Source organism: Cyanistes caeruleus, chromosome 3, assembly GCF_971803275.1.
Source record: "Cyanistes caeruleus chromosome 3, bCyaCae1.hap1.1, whole genome shotgun sequence".
Classification (NCBI taxonomy): Eukaryota; Metazoa; Chordata; class Aves; order Passeriformes; family Paridae; genus Cyanistes; species Cyanistes caeruleus.
This window is the reverse complement of record NC_141703.1, coordinates 9,272,384-9,297,803: the sequence shown is the minus strand read 5'-3', so window position 1 is coordinate 9,297,803 and position 25,420 is coordinate 9,272,384. Positions and strand designations below refer to the sequence as shown.

The window sequence follows — 25,420 nt, the reverse complement described above, 5'->3', positions numbered from 1 at the left end:
ACCCCAGAGCACACATGGCACAGGATTGTGTCCAGACAGTTCTTGGATTATTTCCAGCAAGGGAGACTCCACAGCCTCTCTGGGCAATCAGTTCCAGTGTTTTGTCATTAAACAGGAAAGAAATTCTTCCTCATGTTCAGGTGGAAGTTCCTGGCCATCAGTTCCTGCCCATTCCTCCTGTCCATTGCTGGGAGCAGGGAGCAGAGCCTGCTCCATCCCCTGTCCCCTCCCTGCAGACACTGACACACAGGCATGAGGGCCCCTCTCAGCCCTCTCTTCTCGAGGCTGAACAGGCCCAGCTCCCTCAGCCTTTCCTCACTGAGATGCTCCAGTCCCTCCAGCTTCTGTCACCCTCTGCTGGATCTGCTCCAGGAGCTCCGTGTCTCTCCTGTCCTGAGGAGCCCCGAGCTGGACACAGCACTCCAGGAGATCCTCACAGGGCTCAGCAGAGGGGCAGGATCACATCCCTGACCTGCTGGCAGTGCTCTTCCTAATGCACCTGTCCTGGGGGCACTTTATGATACTGGTATCCCCAGTTTCCTGGTTTATCTTATATATTAAGTTCTGCACCTTTAAGACCCTAAACTAAGATAGCACCTTAATGAGTGGAGTTCCTGGTACTGTTTATAACACAGAGCTTTTTTAGTACATGCAAACATTACATTTTGAATTAGAAATGTATGGGGGGGACATTTGCTATATAAAATAAAGTAGGGCAAAAGAGAATCTATCTTCCATCACAGCTCTTCCTTTATATAACTGTAATGACTTAGGTTTTATAACACCTTCCTGGAGAACATCAGGTATCTTCACTACTATCAAACACCTACCAGGAGATTACAGTATTGCCAGAGAAATTGCTTCACTTTTTTTTCCTGAAACAGCCATTCTATTGAAGCTGTTAACTTGAACACTGTGATAGAAGCCTTTGTCACAGTCCTCAATAATTAACATTACTGACAGACATCTAAAACCTGGAACAACTGTCCATCTTAGAGACACAGCTTTTGGAAATAAGCTTAAAAAAACCAGTTATAACCAAATATACTTCCTGATGAGGATGAAACCAAAGGATGTATCCACAATGAAAGTGTCAATCTGCATAACTGGCACACTTTCTAGATATATAGTAAAAAGAGTTAATTTAAAAGAAAAGAAACTTTAAAACTTCCATAAGCTACATGGATTATAAACATTATGATTAATTCAGATTCCCTGTTTAATATTTTAAAATGTATCTATCATAATCACACAATTTATTCCTTGACTTACTGCTGTATATAAATGACATTTTAAGTTTGCTATAACATTTTGAAACTGGGAAGATAACTGAAATATGTAAAAATCATATATTAACAGAATTTTCTATAGGACTTCAATAAAAGAAGAGTAACAAAATACTGAAGAATTATACCATTTTATCAAGTGGAAGTAGAGATGAATTCATAGCACACTTACATAATACAACAGGAGTACTTTAAAAAGAACAGCATGTTTAAATTTTTTTAAAGCACAATGTGAGGGAATGTTTTTAACTTGGTGTAAGCATAAAGTACCTTGGAAAAAATCTATTAGTAAAAGCACTAGCTTTTAAAGCTTTACTAGTGAGTCTTTAATATCACAAAACATCTTCCTTGACATTGTATTACACATTTTAACATCCTTCCAAGGCTTTTTTAGGGCAAAAAAAGACATAACATAAACATCTGGATCTACTCCACAGATTTTCTCTTAAGCCAAAGCTTAAATGTAGAATGCTTCTGTTTTCTACAACAAAGACTCAAAATCACATTTGTTACTAAAACAATGCAGCTCTTGAAAATAATGATTAAATAGCTACATCTCAGTGATGTGTCTGTCACCCAAATTTATTCTAATCAATGTGTTTGAGTAGGAGTTGTACCCTCAGAAAACTGCATAAATTCTTGAGCGTGTTTTTACCTTGTCTGGCTTGTGAGCTTAAAGCCAACTATGGATTCTTTATTCAGGCCAACTGCTTCAATGTTGATCACATCATCCACTTCTGGCTCCGTGGCAATGAACACCAATGGAAACTTCCAAAGGCCTCCTGCAGCACACTGAATTATCACAGTTGCCTCATTCCTTAAAATTTCAGATAAAATACAGTCAATACACAGAAAAACCTTATAAAACATGAACTGATTAATCCCCAAGAAAATCTTCGAGTGTGTTGAAGTAGACTACAGTAAAATGAAGATACAAATTACTTTAAACTTTTAATACATCCCTAATTTTGCATATATATCAGGTAAACTTCACTGGAATGTAGGTAAAATGTCAAGTAAATTTGACTGGAATGTAGGTAAAATAGCACTGGATATTTACAGCAAATTACAAGAGAGAATATAATATGAAAGAAACATTCCTTGCACATCCATGAGATTTTTTTCTTCTGCTTGCTCTGTTTTGAATTAATAAAACAAACAACTTTATTTTACTCATTGTCTGTGTTTACTGTGACATTAGAGGAGAATTTTGTCCAGAACCAATTAGCAGTTCATATTAGGATCAAATAGATTTGACAAAGGTCCATCTACTCAAGAAAAATGCCAGACTGTGATGGCTTTGGACTGTCTAAGAGAGTTGGTGCTGTAGATTCTGACGATAACCAAACTAAATAATTGCAATCATTGAGTCCTCTTCACAAAGCCTAAGTCTCAAGTACAGAAAGATAAAAAATCCAAACCAAACTAAAAAAAATAATAAAATAAAAACAAGAGAGTAGAAATGAAAAGGCTTTTTAGATTCACCTCTCTCTGACACAATGGCACTGAACTGAGTGGGTGGATCATTCTTCCTAAAGGTTTTCCCTTTGTTTATTTCATTAACCTTCTGGACTGCTGGAAATAAAGAGCAACCTCCTGCCTCCTAAAGGTAACTTTTTTCCTGCAACCCATGATACTCAGCAGTGGCTGCTCCCTAACACTCCTGGGAATGTCAGGACTCTGGATTTACTTCAGGCCTGAAGGTCACTAAAGCTTCTTTTCAGTCTCCCACTGACCTACATTTCACTGCACCCAAAGGAAGAGGCAACCTCCCTCTCTCAAAAAGGATCTCCCTTCAATAGTTTCCTTTTAAAGATGAGAGATGTTCTTACATAAATCAAAGCATATACATCATTTGTCACATGACAATTATAAAAAAGGAGAATAATCTCCTGTGGATCATTGTTACTGGGGCAGCAGACACTATTTCAAATTCAACTATCCCACCCTGTCAAAGAATATGTACACATGCTTGTCAAGGAAAAGTTTTCCAAGACTGATAGATTATCTTGTTTTTATGTTTTTTATGAATTATGAGAACAAATAATTTTCATTCAAAGTCTTTCAAATACTCCAGTGTTTACAAGTAAAACAATGCATGCACAGGCTCTGAAAGTAACTCAACAGAACTATCTCACAGGCACTGAAAAGATACACTGTCAGTTTTAATACCAAAGATATAATACTGAGAAGCAGAGAGGGAGAAAATCTAAACCTAAATAAACATAATATCTAAAGTAGATCTCAGAGGTGAAAACAAAATGAGGAAAAGAATGCAGGGAAATAATTATATAGGTAAGAGTGACCAGACAGGATTTCATTACATGTTCTTTTGGTAGTAAGGAACTGGATCTTACCTCATTGGTTTGTTAGGTACAAACACTACATTAAAGATCAGCGTTACAATTCTGGATTCTGTATCCCATTCTTTTTCAACCAGCTGCATACCAACCAAAGATTCAAGCTGAGATCTAATTTCATCTGATTGATATTGCAATTCATACAGAAACTCCAGTGTTGCAGAGGAACCTAAATGATACAGGAGAAAAATGTCAGCCTGTGTGTGCATAATTTCACACAGTTGGCTCAGTGTTACAATTCTTCCATTTGTTACTAAAAATGACAAATAAGTAAAACTAGCAATTATCTAAAACTTAAGTGATTTCCTTCTGATTGCATAAAGAAACCTTCCCATTTCATATGGCAGGCTATATAGTTTCCAGCAAAGTAGAAGCTGGAAAACTTACTTGGGATATGTGAATGGTAATAGCAATATTTCTCTGGCTGATGAGATATTTCTAGTCCATCAGCCAAATGAAAATTTCATAATACTCTTTTAGAGTAATGCCATTGGGACAATTGAAAAAAAAAAATCATTAAGGACATCAATGCCATTGATGGCTGCAAGCCTGAGAAACAGAATACAGAGAAATAGCGAGGATGTCACCAGCAGCCTCTTCTCTTATTCCCTGAAGCATCTATGAAAAGGCCAAGTAGTAATGACATAAAAATAAACAGCTGAGCTTCTTGAATCAAATGTCTCCTCCAGCTGTAATAAAGGAAACTGAGATTTTCAATATACAATAGTAATTTGTGCACAGAAGGGAACATTTCTATGAGGAAAAGAATCTCAAGCTGCCAATCCATTTAAAAGTTTTACACATTTTATGGATGAGAAGTGTTTGAACACAACCACTAACTCCTACAGATTTCATTTTACTGTGACCATCTATCTCAGGGCACATTTTGAATTTGCACAGCTGAGTACAAATGTACAGAATGTACAGATATGTGTGCATCCCTGTACACATATCCTGGCTGCATAGTGCCAGGCAGCTGCAGAGTTAATTCCCAAGGACTTCTGACTCAGAATTCTAAAATACAGACAACAGATTTGTTTATATAAAAAGTTTAAAAGACAATGTTGGAGAAAAGATTACTTTGGTACTGCCAATCTGTAAAAATCACCTAAATTTAAGTGAGTATGGAAACGCCTTCCCACACTTCTAGTCCTTTGTCCTTCTCTGAAATGCACAATTTCCTCTTCCCATTTCAGCAGCTAACTTTTGTTGCTTCATTTTTATAACACAAAGATTAACTGTAAGAAATGTAGAAGCTTATACTGAACCATTTGTAACTCTTTAAAGCAGACAGTTCACAGACCTCTATACAATTACATACCTTGTATATTACATATACATCACACAGATGTAAACAAAATATTATGGCCAGCATATGGGATTATCAATCATGGTAGATTAGATACACACTCTACCAAAATACAGGATTTCCAAGTATTGATCCACATATGCAGGGACTTCATTACAATAAATGTAATTTATTAAAATTAAATTCAGCATGAACATTTTCTCCTACAGTCTATAAAATTTAGGACCATCCCACATTGTTTCATGCTTGCTGTTTTTCCATTTATGTTTATGCCATGCATTCACATTCCAAGACAGCCCAAGGCTTTTAGGAGTCACCCTTGACAAATGCTAGAACATGAAGATTCAGATGCTGGCAATCAATGGAAGAGAAAGGATGACACAATCTGGATCATTTCAGTGTGAAACAAAATTGCAGCTGTTGAGCAGATGCCTCTTTCAGCAGTTATATCACACAATTCTGCTCAGGAAAAGCTCATTTTTATAGCTCAGGTGCTAGGAAGACAACGTTGGGAAATGCATGCTGCTTTTTAATATCCCAAGTCATTTGGGTTTGGTTTGACATATATATAGAAATAAAACCTTTTACTCAGAAGCAATTAAATATATTTTTTTCCATCCCAGGCTGTTTTGCAACCTGTTCTATGCTTATATTAAGTAATTAGTTAAAATATTTTATATTTCTAACAGTTAAGGAAAAAATGATGCATTTATGAATGCCAATATTTGGAACCTTGTTATACTGGTCCCTTCAGCTCATTTTGATCTAGACTGCTGATCTAGTTTAGCACTGCTAAAAAATGTAAAACATAGTTATTTTTTTCATCACAGCTGCCCTGAAGACTCCTATATCATCATGCTGTGGGAATTCTCTGTGAAATGTTAATATTTGATTCTAGCAATCCTGTAATACATGTGCTGTCTAAACAAACTGGCAAAACCTAGAAGAAAAAAAAATAAATTATGAAACAGCTAGGAAATTGTCCAATTTGTCAAATATTCAGAGTTCTCTTGACTCTTAGAATTCCTAGTTTCAATTAAAATGGCAGATGTAAAACATGGAGACAGCACTAACACTTTCTTTAAAGCAAAGTCAAATACATAACATACATTACATACTCAACTAGGCCTTGACCCTTTAAGCCAAATTCTTTGTGTTCTTTCATTCAGTTTTCTCTTCATTTCAATTCAGTTTTCTTTTTAAAAATCACCATTTTTAATACAGGTAAAATTCTTATTTTATCTAATTCAAGATGTAAAATACTCCAGCAAATATAAAAGTATACCCCAATAAATCCACTCATGTTCTGTAAATAGAGAGCAGCAGGAAGAGCTTTAGCCACATCTTTTGCAACACAGAGAAATTTATCAATCCAAACACTGGGAAGATATAAGCATGCTATTTATATACAGCTAGTTAAATCTAGGGAATAGAAATTCTGATTATAAGAAATATTACTTCTTCCTATTTTCTGATGTCTTGCCTTATTTAGGAGAGAAAATATATTCTGAGGTAATTATTCCAAGACAATTTTTTTTTAGTCATTAAACATTTCTTCTTTTGAAAAACATTTAATCTCAGTCTTCAAGCATTTTAATTTGTATAAATAAAGAATTCTAAAAAGGTAGTATTCATTTAAGCAACACTTGTATATGCAGGGCTACTGAATCACCTATGTTTAAAAACCAACCTATGGTTTGGTTTAAAAACCAACCAACTTTTAAACTATGTTTAAAAGCCAAATAGGTTTTCAGCTATACAGTACTATAACTCGGCTGTCATTCATTTGCAAGTGCTAGTAAAGATGCTGCTTCAAAAGCTCTGGAATAAAAGTTTTGGGTTTTGTTTAAATAGCCTCTAAGAAGAGGAAAGGATATAGACCACTTTTTTTAAAAAAAAAAAAAATAATTTATGATTCATAAGACTTACAGCATGAAAACTCCAAGGATTTTACACTCTGGGCATACAAATTGGGGAAATGTGAATTTTGTGACTGCTAGATCTACTGTAAAACTAATTAATAGATGCATGCATGCATCTAAAATTAATGCATCTAGAATTTAAAGAACTATTCCAATAGGTTCACCAAAAAAAAGGAATCTTAGAAATTTAAATAACATCTAAGTGGAAAAGAACCTGTATTCAAGGTTCAAAATAATTAATGAAAAAGACGTTTGTAGATGGGTCTATTGCCTACAGAAAGCAGTGAAAGGCCCGCTGGATATTTCTGACCTCAAACAGAGTTTCACAGTGTCAGGAGAGAAGCATCTATACCTCTCTCCTGTTTCTGAAAAGCGAGTGTTTGATTTCACTGGGACCAGCTCATTATACACTGCATTTCCTGATGATAAAATCCCGTGGCAGTGGCTGGGGAGGCTGCAGCCCCTGTGGATACCCAGGGGAGATGTGGCTGCTGAGCTCTCCACAAACAGCACTTAACCTGTGGCACACCTGGTGACACAAACATGGCAAAGGGGAGCATCTCCCTAAGGGACCCTCTTTACTCCTCCCAGTTCCAGTGAGACAGATGGAAATTAAAACTGTGATGGAAACATGCTCAGACTGCAAACATGCTTGTCCTCATTGCAAAGGCTTTTCCTTGGATGGATGCAGTAAAGCAGAGATGCAAGTGAATTCACTTAACTGCTCTTCTTTGCAGTCATTTCATAAAGGAGGGAAGCACAATCACCAAATACAAACATGTAATTAAAGCCTGAGCATTCATAAATTTGCAGTTTCATGCTTTGCATAAACCAGATTAATTATCTTGATGCTGAATGCAACACACTGCACTCACACTGGTTTATTTTTTCTGGTTCTGATAATTTTCCAAGTCTCGGTGTCCACTGTGGCCCTGACCACACAAAGATTTCTTCCCCCTTTGGTCTAATAGTCCCCAAACTGTTAACACAGAAACTACAAAACAAGATGTTAACTACTCATTTCTACCAGGTATCTGGCATCTCATTTTCACCTTCCATATCTTTTGAAATATCTTCCTTCATAGCCCCTGTCAGGCCTCATCTGACACTTGTCCTTTTCCTGCTTCTCCATTGTCGTCCAGGAGTTTTCACATGGACACTGCTGGAACTCAGCAGGCAGTGGGGAATGAACATTAAATGTGCAGTTCTGCCTCTCCAGCAAAAGTAGAGGCAGACAGAACAAATTATTGTACAACAGATTAAATACTTTTAATACTGCTTTCAAGTAAACATTGAAATAAATAGCAAAAAGTGAATTGCAAGAGTGATAAAGGAAAAAAAGTAAAAATTTTAGTGGTCAAGAACATCCTAACACTTAAGCAGACATCATGAGAAACTGAAAATTATATATCTGTTGCTCACTGTAAAATGTCACAACTACAGGATAATAGCAGCAGAATAAACAAATTGCATAAACACCCCCCCCAAAAAAAACTGATGTAGTTAAATATTTCGTTCACCAGATTTCTTCATACAGGTACAAAAGAGCTGTATATGGAGCATTACAAATACAAGCAAAGATAACCTAACTTTATTAAATCCCAGACACCAAATTAAATTTATAGAAATTAATGGATAAAAATGCTGATCTCCTGTTGATAAAAAATTATTGATCCTCATAGGAATTCAAGGAAATGTTCAATACAATTTTGCAGATATATCTTTATATCTCTTCTCTGCAAGTTTTTAATTTTCCATATCTAGCGAAAAAATATATTTTTTTTACCCTGCATCCCATTGACTATTTCCTTAGCAACCAATTGGAATGCTTCTTTCCTAAATTTTCTCTTACATTCAATTTTTCTGTTTCCTAATTTTTCTCTTTCAAAACACTTCTTCAAAAGAGGTATCTACTTCCAAACCAAGTTTTTACTCTAAAAAAGCATTCCCCTCACCTTTTTTTTGATTTTTAGAGAATGTGTTTCTTCAAAACACTGCATAGTTTAGTGAATGAAATGGAAGCTTGTGAATGCATTTAATGTATATGAAACACATGGTGAACATCTAGGATTGTTCCTTGCAGCCTGTTTCCATATATTCTCTCTCTGAATCCCTTTTTCACTAATTCTCTTTTTACTCTGCCTCCATATATCCCTTTCAATGCTTTCTTTATTCTCATATTACTTGCATAGTAAGTTGAAACACAAACCTCAGAAAAATGAAAAGGATTCTCTTCAGCCCAAAGGATCTCACATTATTTGCCTTTGATCTGGCATTCTACTCAGATTTGTACCCTATAAATTCATGCTATAAAGGAAACAATTAAAAATTATTTCTTCACAACCATTATAATCCTTTTCCAACAAGTTCCATTTTTTATTTAGCCATGTCTTCATTTAGCCAGAAACTCTGGCAGATAAAGATCACATTTGTACCTTGGCACAGAAACATCAAAGCAGCTTCTTCAGGAATGTATCTCATGATTTAATCTTAATTCACACAGACATTATTTTTTCTATGGCATCCAGAGTAATTTGCCTCACTTTCAATGTTGCCCATGGAAATCAGTAACAACTCAAGTTGACTTTTAACCTAACCGTTCTATTTGAACTGGCACACACGGAGGCTAAATTGAAAACCCATGCCATCATTTTTTCAATAGTTCCTGACAGTTTTACACTATACTATGGTCTATTACAAAAGCCTGCACTTTTTGTCTTCTGGCTTTTATCAATATACAAAACTGAGTCATAGAGAGTGGAACACAGCACCAGGTCACTAGGGTCACATTCATTTGCTTCCTTTTCCTCACCCAACAGAATGCCTTCAGTTACATGTAAGACATAACATCTATCACACAGGGTAGTGTAAATTCTTCTACTATAAGACATTTCATCTCATGGGAGGTGCCCACTGGTGTTATTTCTTGGATACAAATCAAGTTTCAGAATTAATAAAAGTTTTGTGCAGTAAATTTCTGAGGTTTCACTCGTCTTCCTCAGCTGGCTTGAAGAAAGAGTGATGGTTCAAGGTTATCACTTCATTCAAAGTTCTGTGGTGATTCTATGCAACTTCTATTTACTTGTCTTGTAGTTTCAATATCGACCTGTATCTCCAAAGCTTCACATCAAATTGTTTTAAAACTGTCAAAACAACAGGCCTGATGCAGTAATTTATAAAAACATAAAGTTTTATACATTCTACAGAACAACACTCTGAGTTTGTTGGAGGATTTTTGTATCATGTACTGTTGGAAAAGAGAAGTGGGAGAGATGAAGGAGATCTAGAGATAATAACTTCATTTTCTGTAAGACCAACAAAACTTGAGCAATGTAACTTCAGAGACAGAAGACGAGGGCAAAGAATTTTATCACAGAAATGACAATAGGATGTAATAACCTGAAACAGAAGAGCATTTGGGACAGGCTTGTTGCATGCATGTGGTTTTTTACTTAAGTGACTGTCAGATAAATTTTTCTGAGGCAAATTTAGGTGCATAAATCCTCTTTTCTATGACATAAAGCATTCAAACACAGCTGAGAGACAGGACACCACTTTCCCAGAAAAACCTAAGTTTGCATCTTAAGGGGTTTGACTAGCAATGCTTTGTTGGTGTCATGTAAATAATGAGAAAATAATTCAGAATAAAAGTGGAAATTAATGCACACAGGTCACTGTTAGGTGTTATGTTCCAGAAAGACAGTTAAGGTCCTACAGAGACAGCTGCATTGGCCATGGTTCTGCACTACAGAAGCTTCCCCAAAATATTGTTCCAAAACAAGGGTGTAATGGTTCTGTTTCTATTGGAAGCAATATTTCCTTATCACCTAGCTGAAAAGATTACAGGAAATTCTGTGAGCAAGAAAGGGGAGAAACAGCAATCACAAACATATTGCAATTAAAGTAATAATACACTCTTCCAGCTAATTATATTGCCGAGGTTTTTCTTACCCACTAGCTCAAATAATTTTATGGGATATCTATTTGTGTGCTCTTGTTTCACACATTATTTGGTTAGTCAATCAGTTCTTTTGCACTTCTCATGTTTCCTGGATCTACATCATACTGAAGAGTAGCACATGGAAGAATTACCTTATTCTATATATATATATAGATATATATAGATATATATAGATATATAAGAAATATCTGGGTTTGTATTATTTATTGGTTTTGCAATTTTGTGAAGCTGAAAAAAAACCTTCAGATTAGTTTATAATTGATCTGGTTCCCTCTAAGTGATGAATATTTAAAGTGAGCATGATTTTGCATAAGTATGAGAAAGTAATTTTAATTAACATAATGATCCTTCTCATTCTTAAAGCTTACATATTTTAACATTTTATAAAACGGCAAGGAAACAGACATGAGTGACTACTCTAAACAGAAATAAAAGCAGTTCCAAACTGCCTGCTCACAGTTCACAAGTTCTGTTTTTGCCAGTATTTGTTCTTACTGCTCTAGTTATACTAAGAAATGGCAGGAGGAGGGTTTACTTATGAGATAAAAAATTGTCCTGTATTTTTTCTCTTTTTCATGGACCCAGTGATAGCCTTGTACATCAACAAGAACTATTTGACCTTCTTCATTAAAATGCCTGGCATTATTTCAGTTCAATAGTGGAAATAAACAATACATCAAATTTCTCCCATGCTTCACTCATAAATAAAGAAAAAACAGGCAGATGTAAACAAAAATTATGTAGACTTTCAGTTCTCCTCTAATGCTTTATACTTTGACTTTTACTAGTCCTCTGTTTTCCATCAGGAGTTTTCACCCCTAACAACAAAGCAATAATCCATAACAAAGTGTCTCAATTGTTGGTTCACCTCTTGTCAACAATTTTTTTTTTGCCACTGATCACTGCTTTCATCAACTCTTAATCCAAAACAAACACTTTGTTATCCTTTCTTTTATCTCCCACATAGGAAGAAAATCTAATTTATATAGCTATAATTTTCTCATCCTCAAGGATAATTTTAAAAATAATGCCACAGCTATTCTGACAATACAGAAGTGGCTTAAGAAGGATATAGGACCATCTTCATCATGATTATCCTTTTCATATTGCTTTCAATATTAGCCTGCCACACTTTATCAGCAATCACATTAACATCTCTGGATGAAAGATCAGCTCTATAAAGATACCTTGTCTCCAAAGATTTCTTTGATCATACCCAATTTTATTGACCTTATATCTTAAAGGTGAGCCCCTTGATTCAGATCCATAACATTAAATGGGAATTTAGTGTAATCCATACCATTGGCTAACAGAAAATCCTTCTGGGGATGGAAAACACATTTTTAATGTGTGTTTGGATATGTTTTAATTCTTTGCTGGTTTCGAAGAGCTGCTTTAATGAAATGAAAGAAAATAGAGCCTTTTGCATATTCTGATGAGTTTCAGGAATATTAGGCAGTTGCTATAAAGGTTTTATAAACAGTGAAACAAAGATACACTTTTTATAATGGATGCCAATATATCGGCATATCTGGAAAATCATATTTCACCCCCAGGTTCATCTGTTTTGTCTGAGTTCAGAATGCCTCCAAAACTTGGTCATAACATAAACCAACCTCGTACCTGAGCTACTCTACAGAACCTGGGCAGCCTCCAAGGTATTTCCCTATTATTCCCTACTATTCCCCTCCAAGGCAGCTGTCATTAAACCTTCCCAGAAAGAAGAACTCAGGAGGAAGGAGCTAAGACCAGACACTGGGCTGTGAGGAGAGCTGTGAATTATGAGAAACACTTAAACCTCATGGCTGGCCTATGAGATAAATGGGAAGCAATCAAAAGGGAAAGGTTACAAAGCACCACTACAAACACAGAGAGTTGTGAATGTCAAAAGTCAGTCAAACATCCCTCACTGATTTGTGAATGTTTGATTTTTTTTTAGAAGAAAGTGAAAAATTAAATGTGTTTTGTATTCCCAACTTAAATTAAAAATTACTAAACTTCAGACTTGTTTGGATGAATCTCAGCTCCTAAATTTCCTTTAGTGAAAAGATATCTTTAGAGCCATATGTAAGAAAAAAAGTAAGAAGTAAGCCATGTAAGATTAAAAAATACATTTAGGATGAAAATATGCATTTAATCCAAGTGAAAATTATTTTTTAAAAGGGCCATACTGTATTTGCCATGTCTAAAATATTAAATTTTCATTATTTGATCCCTGGAACTTTGCTGACTTCTGAACAAGAAAAGATGTCATTGAAGCTAGATAGTATTTAGCTTGCACCCTCTTTCTTAAGAAATCATAGTAGCTTTCTGTGTCAAATGCACTGCTCTATATGGGATCAAATTGAATTTTTTATGTAAAAGACGTGCTTGAAGATTTTTCACTTTACAAGAATTTATACTTGTCCAAATAATTTAAATACTGAAGCACAGTATTAGCTGTTTAAATCTGATCTGCCAGTAATTATCATCATTTATCCTTGGTTGTAAAAACTGCTTACTACACATCACACAGGCACTCTGATGAATCACTCTTTCAGAAGAGAAAAAAATGAAGAACAGTGTGCCATACTGTTATCTTAAAGGCTTTTATTTATGTTATTACTGGTTGACTGCAGAAAGCTCAGATAGATCCATTTAATTTGCTTCCTAAGAGGCCTCAAATTCATCTATCAATAATGGCATCAAAATATCATTGAAAACTATGAAAAGCCTGGTGTTAAAAATTATCTTAGTACCTATGGTGTAAAGCATTTCATTACCAGACTTCTTACTTGAAAAGATGCAATGCCCCAGATCAATGTGGCATGTGCAGCAGCCAGTGTTAATAAATTATTCCTATGAATAAAACAAGAACTAGACATCATGAATCTGCAAGACTTTCAAAATGCTGCCTCAGCTTGCTCACTGCATGTTTTGCTTGTCAATTCAACCACCATTTTGGAGGGAAATAGACCAGGTGTGTTTAAGGCAGCCCACTCATATGTGACCAATTAATAATAGCTAAATCTGTTACTCTATGATAAAAAAAGGGCTTTTATCTTAATGGACAGCTATTCTCTAAAGGCTGAACAAAGTTTTATAATGGTATTTACAGTTCTCCAAAGAGGAAAGTATGTACACTGACAACTTCACATCTTTTTGCTTTACCAGATTTACCACTATCAGTTTGCAATATGGGAGTGTAAGTTGATAATATGCCCAGAAAATAAGTTATCTTTGACATTGCAATATGAATAAGTACAAAAATTTAAAAAGTAATTCTGTATTAGCCAATCAGTAAACACATGCTGTGCAATCTCTTTTTAACTGTTCCATTCCAGATCATCTCCTATTTTAAAATCTTTCAGAAATAATATCTGTTTAAAGGTCTGGACAGTAATTGCTGATATGAGACTACATTGATCAATGTGCAGAGCATGTGCACATTTGCATGAAAACTGGCCTTCCAGGAAGAAAGTAATGCATCTTGATTTACTTTTTACTGCTATTCACTTTTTCTGTTATTTGGCAGGACATTTTCTGCAGCACAGTATTCCTGCAAAGCCTCTGTTGGAACAGACTGTAAATGGCAGAAATGGGACACAAAAGCAAAGTGTGTCTGCCCTTCCAGCTGATCACCTGATAGACTGAAATTATAGCAACATCTGTAAGCTCATCTTTTACCACTTTGAACAGAGTACAGGTGAAATCCCTTCCCTCATCAACAGCAAAGTTAAACACACATTAGTCTGTCTCACGTTATGTCATAATTTTTAAATAACATTTTCCTTATGAAGGAGGATGACTTTGAACCCAAAATGGAATATTAAGTTTCCAAGGGGCACAATTTTGAAATTTGTTGTAGTGACTATGCCTAATAACAGAAATACTGGTGGTACAGCAGTAACAAAGCATTCTTTCCTTACTATTTATATGTTGTACTGTTCTGTTTCAAGGAGTGGTATATTTTGAAAAGCTGCTGAATAAATTGATTTTCACTGTGTTCTCAGCAGATTAACAGTAAGTGGAAGCTATCCTTTCACAAAGCTTTATCACTTCTTTCGAAAAGTCCTCCCTCTTCAATCCATTCTGAGACCAATAGTGGCCTGCTGATGGGAATGCATCTTATAAACCTGCAGATAAATGTCTCCTGGCAATGCTTACACAGACTTATCTTTTTCTAACTGAAGACTTCGTGCAGGCTCTCTTTTAAAGGAGAGATTGTGCAAGCCTGACATCCAGGGCTAATGTAAAGAAAGGGAAGGTTCAGGTTCATAGGTGCTTGTAGCTGCAGACAAAAAGTTAAACAAATACCCTATACTTGCAAAATGGTAGAAATATGGACTGGGACCATTTGCCTAAACCTCACTCATTGTCATGGCAGAGCTGCACATCTGGTGAAGTACTTATTTGAAATTTTCCTAAAATAGTATGGCATCAAAACTATTCTTACCATCAGAGACTTCTGGGGTGTTGGGCTCATCCGAATTGACCGTGGCAGAATTCCCTGAGTCAGGCAGAGCAGTGGCATCAGGCATTACACCAATCAGCATCAGCTCTACCCTCTGTTCCAGTCTCTGCCTGGCTTGACAGCGGATCACAACTACAGAAAAGCAAATACATCTTATTTGCAAAGCACTGGCATCTTGATTTTAACAAAGCAATTAAACATGGAAGTAAAATGTGCTAAGAGAAAGACAGAATTCCAGTAATGAGCAAGACAACTAATAGCTTTTCCCAATCTCCACTTTCTATTGTTCTGTTGTGGTGGGTGAACTAGCAGAAAATACTTCTCCCAACATCACTTGTAAATTTCTCTCGTATTTTAATCATGAAATATATTTTCATTTTAGTTTAACTGCTAGTAGGAATTATGGCATAGTTTGAAATATGCCAGAAAGAAAGGAAGACTGAAACAAATCCAAAAGAATAGAAAGTTTCAAGATTAAACGAAAGAATATTAAGTTACTCTTTGCTTTCTTAGTTTAAGAATACTGTTGTTCAAACTTGAACTTTAATATAAATATGCCAGAATAAAAAGCATTCTTGCATGAGCTTCTGTTTGAAGCATCATAGAACTTCCTTCAGTTCAGTAAGTGATTTTAATTTACTGCTTCCAAAGTATGTCTTTTCCATTACAAAGTTGTTAGATTTTAGCTTTTACCCTAGTTTTTACAAAGATTATTTCAATAGCATTTTTTTCTGGTTCTTTTGTATTTATTTACACAGAAAAAGAATAAAATTACATAAAAAGTGCTGAAAAAAATGTTTTCCCAAAGAAAAGACCTAGAACTTCCTAGGCAGCAGAGTTCCCTAGAGTTCTGGGAACCAACATGAAAAAGAACAACTGACCATGTACTTTTCAGTTTCAAGGTTAAAAAGTTATTTAGACTCTAAATCTACATCAGATTTAAACCCAATGTTTCTTCAAAAATTAACTGTGAAGTTAACATCAGGAATTAATGATCAATAATTTGGAACCATACCATGCTAAATCATTTTGCAGTGTTTAAAAAAGAAGAAGAAGAAAACCCTTTTTTCGATATGTTTATTTAGATTCAACTTTCAGTTCTGGCACTTTATTCACTACCATTACTCTGCAAAATAGATAATAACACAGCAAGTTCAGGTAATTTCCTTTCTGCCTTGGTCTTTCCCTGTTTAACAGAGTGTAAGTAATTTGTAGAGATCTCACATAATTTCTATAAGGGAGACTTACCAAAATAGTTAAACACACATCTTTTTGTTTAAATATATGACCTTACATTCTCTGTATTCCAGCAGTTTACCAAATGTTTCAGATTACTGTGTGCACATTGTGTCATTTTCTATTTTGCAGTTCATCTTACTACCAAAATTGATTTTACATTTTTTTTCCTAAATGGCTAAGTAATATTTATGAATAAAATTCAGATACAGCTAGGATTTGACTGGACAAGCCCCTGAGCAAGCTGCCCTTGAGCAGGTGGCTGGATTAGATGACCCCCAGTGGTACCCTCCAATTAAAATTGCTGTATGCTTCCTTGACTCTACATTCTACAAGAATTAAAAGAATATTCCAGATGATCCTCCATTTGTAATCACTTTTATAAGATAGCCAAGGTATCATCTACTTAACATGTACTACACAGGTTGTGACCACTGATCATTTTAATTGGTCTCATGAGATAGAAAGCCAAGTGACTTCCAGAAGTTTAAGTATATTAAGATGCAAATAAGAATGACCCAAAGATGAACTCCCTAATATACCAGCAAAACAGCTTGGGATTTTTCACAGAAACTTGTAGCCTCAGGGCAATTCTAACAAATGTCTGCATTAGAAGAGATGACAATATTCTTTTGTTCATTATTAATTTTACTTTATTTTTTTTTTAAGTAGATTTCTTGTTATTACCTGCTTTGGACTTATACCTTACAACATAAGTTCTCTAAATGCCCATTTATAACTGAAAACCATGGGCTTTCTGAGTCAAGGCTGGAATGGAAAATTTAATAAACACAAACACCTATTTCTGTTTTCTGGGACATTCTTGAAAGACCTAGTACTTTTCTGGGAAAAAAATATTAGCCCAGTATAACATGCTGATGGCCAAAAAATGGTATGTATTCAAAATTAATACAATGCTTTTTTATGTATTACAAACATTCATTGAACATATGAACATATGACTAACATATGAACTAATGGATAACATAGTTATAAATATGGTACAATTTAGTTTTGCTGTTATAAAAATAGTATTTAGTAATTTAAAATTACTTAAGAGTTGATAGTATGTCAGCTTCTGATCATATACAGAAGTGATGTCATTTAAGCAATTCATGAATGCTAAACATTTTAATTCATAGCATATACAGAAAGTACTGGGTCCTGCACCTGGGCCACAATAACCCCAGGCAATGCCCCAGCTTGGGCAAGAATGGCTGGAAAGCTGCCCAGTGGAGAAGGATCTGGGGATGTTGTTGAAAAATAGGCTGAACATGAGCTCAGCTGTGCCCAGGGGGCCAAGAAGGCCAGTGGCACCTGGGCTGTGTCAGGAACAGCGTGGCCAGCAGGAGCAGGGCAGTGACTGTCCCCTGTACTGGCACTGGTGAGGCCACACTGCCAGGGCTGTGTCCAGTTCTGGCCCCTCAGCTCAGGAGGGACATTGAGGGGCTGGAGTGAGCCCAGAGGAGGTCAGTGGAGCTGGGAAAAGTCTCGAGATTAAGTCCAAGAAGAGTGACTGAGGGAGCTGGGGGTGTCTAGCCTGGAGAAAAGAAGGCTCAGGAGAGACCATCTCCATCTCTAGAACCAGCTGGAAGGAGTTTGTAGCCAGGTGGGAGTGAATCCCTTCTCCCAAGCAACAAGTGACAGGACAAGGGGAAATGGCCACAAGCTGTTTATCACAAGGGAGATTTAGACTGGATATTGGGAAAAATTTCTTCATGGAAGAGGTGGCCAGGTGATGGAATAAGGTGCCCAGAGAACTTATAAGTGATGATTCCAGAGAACTGGGGGAATCATCACACCTAAAAATATTCAGAAACCAGAGATGTGGTGCTTAGGGATGTGGTTACTAAAGTAACCACTAAAGCACTAATGAAAGTGCTGGGTTAATGGTTGGACTTGATCTCAGAAGTCTTTTCCAGCCTTAATGATTCTGTGATTTCAATGAAAGCAACAGCCGAATAAAAGGGAGATTTATCATGAAGAGTGCCAGTGCATTACACAACAGCTTTAAATAAAAACAACAAACATCCACATTAATATACATAGTTCTAATGCTAATGAGACTCATTAAAGCCATCATTTTGGGCAACAGCTGATTACATGATAATATTCTGTTTCATTCCTTTAGGTATTAAAGTGCAAATTAAAGAGATGAAAGCTCTAATTAATACCACATCATTGCCATTTGTGTACAAGTAAAGGGTCCTTAAGCAATATAAATTAATGACAGTACAAATATCTATGTTTTTCCAGAAATTGCTCCTGTATCTTAATATATTTAATGTAGAAAGGTATTATATTCACTTATCCCGTCAACAAAAGGTAAGCTGAAAGGACAAGCTGGTATAGAATTGGTCCCACATCTACACATTGAACTGTAGTTTCAGGGTTATAGATTTAAAAAGCTGTTCACAACTTCCTGTTTCATAGCTCTGGAATAATATCACACCTTAAAAATACAGATGGACAAATATATAAGCATTTACTATCCCCAAAATAAGCATGAAACCTGCAAGAATGTCACTCATCTTTTAATGCAAGTTCACTTCTCAGGAGCAAAGGGAAAACTGCTAATCACACTGCTTTATATTCTGGTTTGGATTAAGACATGAAATTCAAGGCTGAGAGAAGCAGTGAACAATATTTTGCACCCTGCAGACTCTCCAGAAGGGTTTTCTGGGAATGCAAGAAGAAGTCTACCCTTGAGTCCTTTGTTCAGCTTAAATTCTCAAACTCAGGATTAATTGGGACACTGAAGGGCACAGGCCTTGAGATTTACAACTGCCCCCTACTCCTTTTATCCACAATAAAAACAAAGTAATGATCTAGATTTGATCTAGATTTGCTTTGGAAGTCGGAGTAGATTTTAATATGTGATTTTATCTTTTTTTTTAAGATATAGCCAAGTACTGCTGGGAATTCTTGTGATCAAGCAGATGAGAATAAACTGACTATTCAATTTTCTTAAATACTCTTAAATATATTATTCAAGCTTTTTCCAAGCATAACCTACCTGATTTCTGCTGTGGCGCTTCAGGTGTTCCATTAATTGGATAGATCCAAAGTATTCCCTGAGTTTCCCCATTCTCTGCTACAGTAACATTGCTAGAAAAATAATAGTATCATTTAGGATGCTGAAAATTCTGTTTCCAAAGTAATCTAGACTTAACAGTAGTTGGAAAGGTTAGACTCTATTGTATGCTGTAATGCTAACCATATCTGAGAAAAATATGGAATAAAATCCAGTTAAAAATATCAGCTATAAATTATATCAGCTATAACTCAGATCCACTTACTGTATTCAAATATTATAGATCTGAAAGCATTTGGCCTGATCTGCATTCTCTCAGGCTATCACTGAAATGAATTTTCTGTAGTTCATGAATTACATAAAAATATCAGGATGAGAATCATTTTTATCCCAAATATATTGAAAAAACAGAGGTACCTAAGAGCTTTCATTTGCTCAATATCCATAACTGCACCAGCAGCCAGTGTTTTACATTTTCTTTATTTAAAGCAAGAATAGGTAGTTATTATAACACACAGAAACTTTACCCTGAATTTGCATACTTTTGCAGGGCACATTGAAATCTATTGAGGGATACACACTGCCCTCAAAATCAGACACTGGACTGCCCTTGGGAGCTACACACGAATAGTCAGTGGGATAAATGATGATAGGATTTAGCTTCCTCAACTACTTTTTCCTTTCCTATTAGAATAAATTACCTGTTTAAGTCTTTATTTGATCCAGCAGTAACCTCATAAGGCCAGTTTTCACCGTTTTCCCTCATTACATGAATAACCAACACTGCTTTATAAATTTTCATTTCAGCTGGCATGAATAACACGGGGATTTCCAGTTTTTCTTTTGGAGCTAAACGGATTCCTGCAAGATGGAACAGATTGTTGTGGTATTTTGAAAGTTTTCAAAATATTTACTATCATTTTACTCATATCTTTCCCTTTTACTTTTTTAATTACTGTTTAACTTTGCCTCATATTCTATGGTTTTCCCTGTAAAAAATTAAATTTTACCCTACCTTTGCTACATAATAAACCAAAACAAAACTACAATTAAGTGAACATCCCACTTAACATCCTGTGTAACATATGCATGTCAGTCCCATGATTTTACAGGGCCTAAGTCAAGTTTTTTTCAGCTGTGGTTTACATCTGTGAGTAACAGAGCATAAAAAAAGTCAATCCAAAAACAAATGCTCCCATTCAAGACAACTGTAATATGTTTAAAAGAATCTTTATTATTATACAAACCACGCCTTTTCCATATGATCTTTTATCTGATTGATTTTACAGTTAAAAATATAACTAAACTAATGTTGTCTCTTAATGAAGGTAGCCTGGTGTTTTGAATCTTTAAGGGCCTTTTTCCAGTGACTTGCCAGTCTGCAAAGTGTCAGAATTCTACCTCAGCTATTTCAGAAATAATCAAAAGATTACACTGAATAGAACAATCAGTCTGTTAACTATAAAGCTCTGTTTTTTAAAAATCATTCTTGGAATTTGCAGGAAATGGCACCTCAGGTTTGGGGTTTCATCTTTAATTTTGTCTGCAGAAAATCCTCTTCTTATGAGTAACTACTTCTACATTAGGCTTTGAATCAGTTTTTGTGATAGTATTTCATGCTTTCTACAGTGAATACAATCTGATACAGTTCTGTGGGTATCAGTCCCTGAGAATGACTGGATCTGCTGGAGCTGCCTGGGACATGCAGAACGCTCCTGGGGATTCTTTGATCATCACCAGGGTAATTTTTCCTGCTCAAAAAATGTCAGCAGGGAAACTTTACCTGGTGCCACAAATGGTCACCATCCTACAGCCAAAACTCCTCCAGGGTGAAGACCTCAGTGCTGAGAGTTGTACAAGAGTGGGTAACACAGTCTTGGGAAGGATGAAATACAAAATAAAGGGGATGCACAGAAGTTTGGGAATGAAGGTGAAAGTGTAGGGAGACTGAGTAAAATGATGTCAGACAGGAATACAGGAATGGCCAGAAAGACAAAATGTTTCAAGTCATATCAGAGGAGAGAAGGATTTGAAAAACAGCTCTTCAAAACACAGCATAAGAATCTGGACTCCCCATCTGTGCTAATTCCCCACCAGAATTTAATTATAAAGTCTACAGGTGTCAAGTTTTTTGCTAGAAACACTCTTAAGTTAAAATAAACTAACCAAATTAAGATGGGAAAATCAATCTTAAGTTAGGTAAGTCAGGAATATTTAAAACCACACAAGGATTTCTACTTCTCCCAGTTAAAAAGGCCCCAGGACATCAAACACAGACAGACCACTGCCTCACTTTATTATGAATGTGTAAAGCTGTAGGAAATTCTTACCTAAACATATCTGAATTTGTGTATGTAAGGTTTATCATATTCTAATTATGAAAATTAACCAACTGCTTTGCATTTGTGATTGCTTAATTCTTGTGTATTTGTGGAGGTTCATCATGGTAAGAGCAATTTGCCTTTGAAATAATTACTTGAAAAGTTTTGTATCATGAAAGAGCTTGAAAATATCCTAATTAAAAATCCATTAAAATGTTAATATCTAAATGAAAAAAATAAACTATACTTTTTTTTTTCTCATTTTGACAAAGATTTAAGATTTTTCTTTAGATCTTTGAGGCATTATCTATCAAGCCCATACCCAGATTTAAAAGATATATTATATACACCCATATTGTTGGCAAACACATGGTCAAAGTGAAAATCTTTTAAAATTAGCAACTCATTTTTAATCCAATGTCTGAAATAAATAAGCTGGTATCAGGCATAGTTGCAATACTCCTGAAGACATCTGAACTGGGATCCATCCCTCTGGATCAGAAACCCTCTGCAGCTCTGACCCAATGTTCTCTCCCAGTGAAAGAAGAGTCAGCTCTCTGCTGGGGTTTTCCCACTCTGGGTTCACTCTGGTCTAATTAAGACATAGGCATGCAATATCTTTAAAACAGAAGAGTCCATTCCAGGATATATTTGCAATTAGATTGCCTTGAATCCACAGATACATGGATAGCAAAATAATGTAAACACTTTGTAACACCATTACAGCACATCCTTAAGTTTCATTTGCAAAGCTTTTAACAGATGGCAAATAGAACAGACTGTAACTTATAACTAGCTCTATACACTACATAGATATTTTGAACTGTAGCTTAATTATGCCTGTTACAGGACAGAGCCCCTTGGTTTTTTTAAATAGATTTTAATACAGAGTCCATATGATAGCATTCTGGGTCATTCTGGCAGAAAATTGGTTATTAAAGATCATGAAAAGACAAATTTTATAATATTGCTGTTGAAACAGATTTTATTCACATTTTTAATAAAAAACCTTCTTAATAGAAGATGTTCATAATGATGGTAATTTTTATATCACCAGGCTTGCCTGCAGCTGTCAACTAACCAAGTGATCATTAACTGCTAATACCAATTTATTTCATTATGATTTTGGCTAGTTAATAAGATACATAAAGTAGGCCTAACAGCAAAAATAATTTGCTTTTATTTTTCCTTTCCCGTTTAGAGAATTTGGGCTAGCACACAGGAAATAGCTCTTGTGTATGACTTTAATAAAAATCAGTGTTGCCGAGCAAGTTCCTCCTATTTGCCTGGGGACCCTAAGTCCCTGCCAGGGATACAAAAAGCTAACACCAATGGCTGACCCCTTGTCTTTGTGTGTTTATACTGCAATGAGTATCCACAAATTCTTTGTAAGAAATCCACAGCAAGTCCCTTTTCTGAATACAGGTACATCACATTTGGTAAAAAGCTTTGGGGCAGATTTTGATAATATCCCATTCCTCTTTCACTGTCCTACAGCACATCCAGAAACAATTAAATTTAGCAGAGTAAGCTCAGTGATGCTTTAAAGACTGAAGGCATCTGACTCAAACCAAGGTCTGCAATTTGAGTCAACTGCCTTGCAAAGAAGTATGTGGAGCTCTGCATCCTCCCCCATTTCATTTTTAGGAAGTCTTTTGTTCAGCCTTGCCTCTAGCCTCCCCAGAGGCTGCTGGAGAACATTGATCCTGTAAAAGATTCCTCAGGCACTGAGCCTAGAACTCAGAACTGGATTAGATAATAAATCAAAATGAGTGTATTTCATATTCCTGACTACAGTTCTTTGGGACACTGCTCTGTGGTTGAGTTCTGTGTAACTTCTGTGTCAGCCCTAGAAAGCTGAGCACAGTGAGAGTTAAAATTACAGCAGCAGTGGATGTCCATAGCTGGGATGATATTTGGAAGGAATACAGATAGGTAAAGATGCATTTTTTGCTTCTACAGTAGATTAAGAAAAATGATAGTAGTAAGCATACCAGGCAGTGCCATGGTAATAAAATTGTGATGTCAAGAAACAAAATATTCTGCAATATCTCATCCTCCCATTGAACTTTAACCTAAAACCATGTATTTTTCATATTATTAAGGTGCTTTGTGGGTAGATTTTCTAGATGTTGACCTGCATCTTCCTGATGCACTGCTTTTAATTCTGTAGCATCTGAGTGTCTCCCATTGATTTTACCCAGAAGAAGAGCACTCTGTTCTGTCCTTTAATTGAAAAAGATGAGACAGAACTCAGAATATACTGTTGAAGTCTCATGGAGAATCATTTAGGAGGGGCAATTTTTATTTTTTAGTTTTCTTGATAGTTTCTCCATTAAAATTACAATAGCAGCATTTCAATGAAACCCACAGACAGCTCTGCTAAATTTAGCACTGGCCATGTAAATGTCAACCCAGTATAATTAGGTCTGTTTTCTCCTATTTTCTCCTATTATCCTATAGGAAAGGGCAACCTCCAAAATATTCGTACACAGCAGCTGCCACTGGGGAATTACTGCTAATTCCTTCTCAAAGAACTCATCCAGAAAAGGAGAATTGATATCAGATAGTAAAGAGTGAGATGTTGCCAGCACACCAGTATCTGAAATTCATAAAAAACTCAGGCCTAGGTATTAATTTATTTTCATCTGCTGGAAGAGATAAAATCCTGGGTCACATATGAAAACTAGGATCTTTTATAGCAGCTCTCCCAGAAGTGTATCATTGCTAAATCCCAAGAGTTTAATAAAGAACAGACAACATTTCTGCCTTGACTCTTATTAAGGGTGGGCTCATTTTTGTTTGTGTATTTTTCTTTTTTTTTTACTGCTTCAAATGATGCTGCTTGAATTTTTTATTCCCTTTCATTAAAACACGATCACAATCCCTTGTTATGGATTCTAATTAAAAAACTGTGAAAGCAGCAGCCTTTGTTAGTTTTGCTACATCAGTATCATAATTATTCAGTCTCAATGAGCAAATATAAATAAAATTTTCTGAATTAGCAGTATCATACAATAGCCAACAGCCCCCATCCATGGAGATATTCAAAATTTGAGTGGACATGGTCCTGGACAGCCCAGTGGAGATCACCCTGCTTGAGCCACAAAGGGTTTGGATGGACAAGGTGATCTCAGAGGTTCCTTACCACCTAAACAGTTCTATGATTCTGGAATTCTGAGGTCATGATAAATCACTAGGGTTTGTCTTGTTTCTCTTCCTAAGAATTCATTTAAAATGCATCCTTGTTTGCAAAACCAGACACAGATACTTTTCTCAGTGAATCCCAGGTGATAAGAAAAACAGCACACCCCACAAAGGGAAAGCACAATGGCAAGAACTAGAGATCACCCTGACATAACAATTAGATTTTGGGTGCAATTACAGGAAAAGAAGCAGGATACTCCTATTTGCATCTTCTCTGGGACAAATAAAATGGAACATTATGCACTTCAAGGTATTTCAAGTTCCATACAAATAGGTAAGTAAAAGAACTAATAAAATAACCATGAAAAATACCAAAAATTAAATTAGTCTC

General features: G+C 35.7%; 1 protein-coding gene across 7 annotated transcripts in view; it reads right to left on the bottom strand.

The window, feature by feature from the left end:
* The window catches only part of CFAP47 (cilia and flagella associated protein 47), a 262,430-nt gene that overhangs the window by 17,267 nt on the left and 219,743 nt on the right, over positions 1 to 25,420 (bottom strand). For all 7 annotated transcript variants that reach the window (XM_086879766.1, XM_086879767.1, XM_086879768.1 and 4 more), the window contains 5 exons: positions 20,263 to 20,422; positions 19,544 to 19,635; positions 15,274 to 15,423; positions 3,644 to 3,815; positions 1,942 to 2,103 (listed from right to left, as the gene is read on the bottom strand). In XM_086879766.1, the coding sequence (XP_086735892.1) occupies positions 1,942 to 2,103; positions 3,644 to 3,815; positions 15,274 to 15,423; positions 19,544 to 19,635; positions 20,263 to 20,422 (736 nt within the window). The remainder of the gene's footprint in view (positions 1 to 1,941; positions 2,104 to 3,643; positions 3,816 to 15,273; positions 15,424 to 19,543; positions 19,636 to 20,262; positions 20,423 to 25,420) is intronic.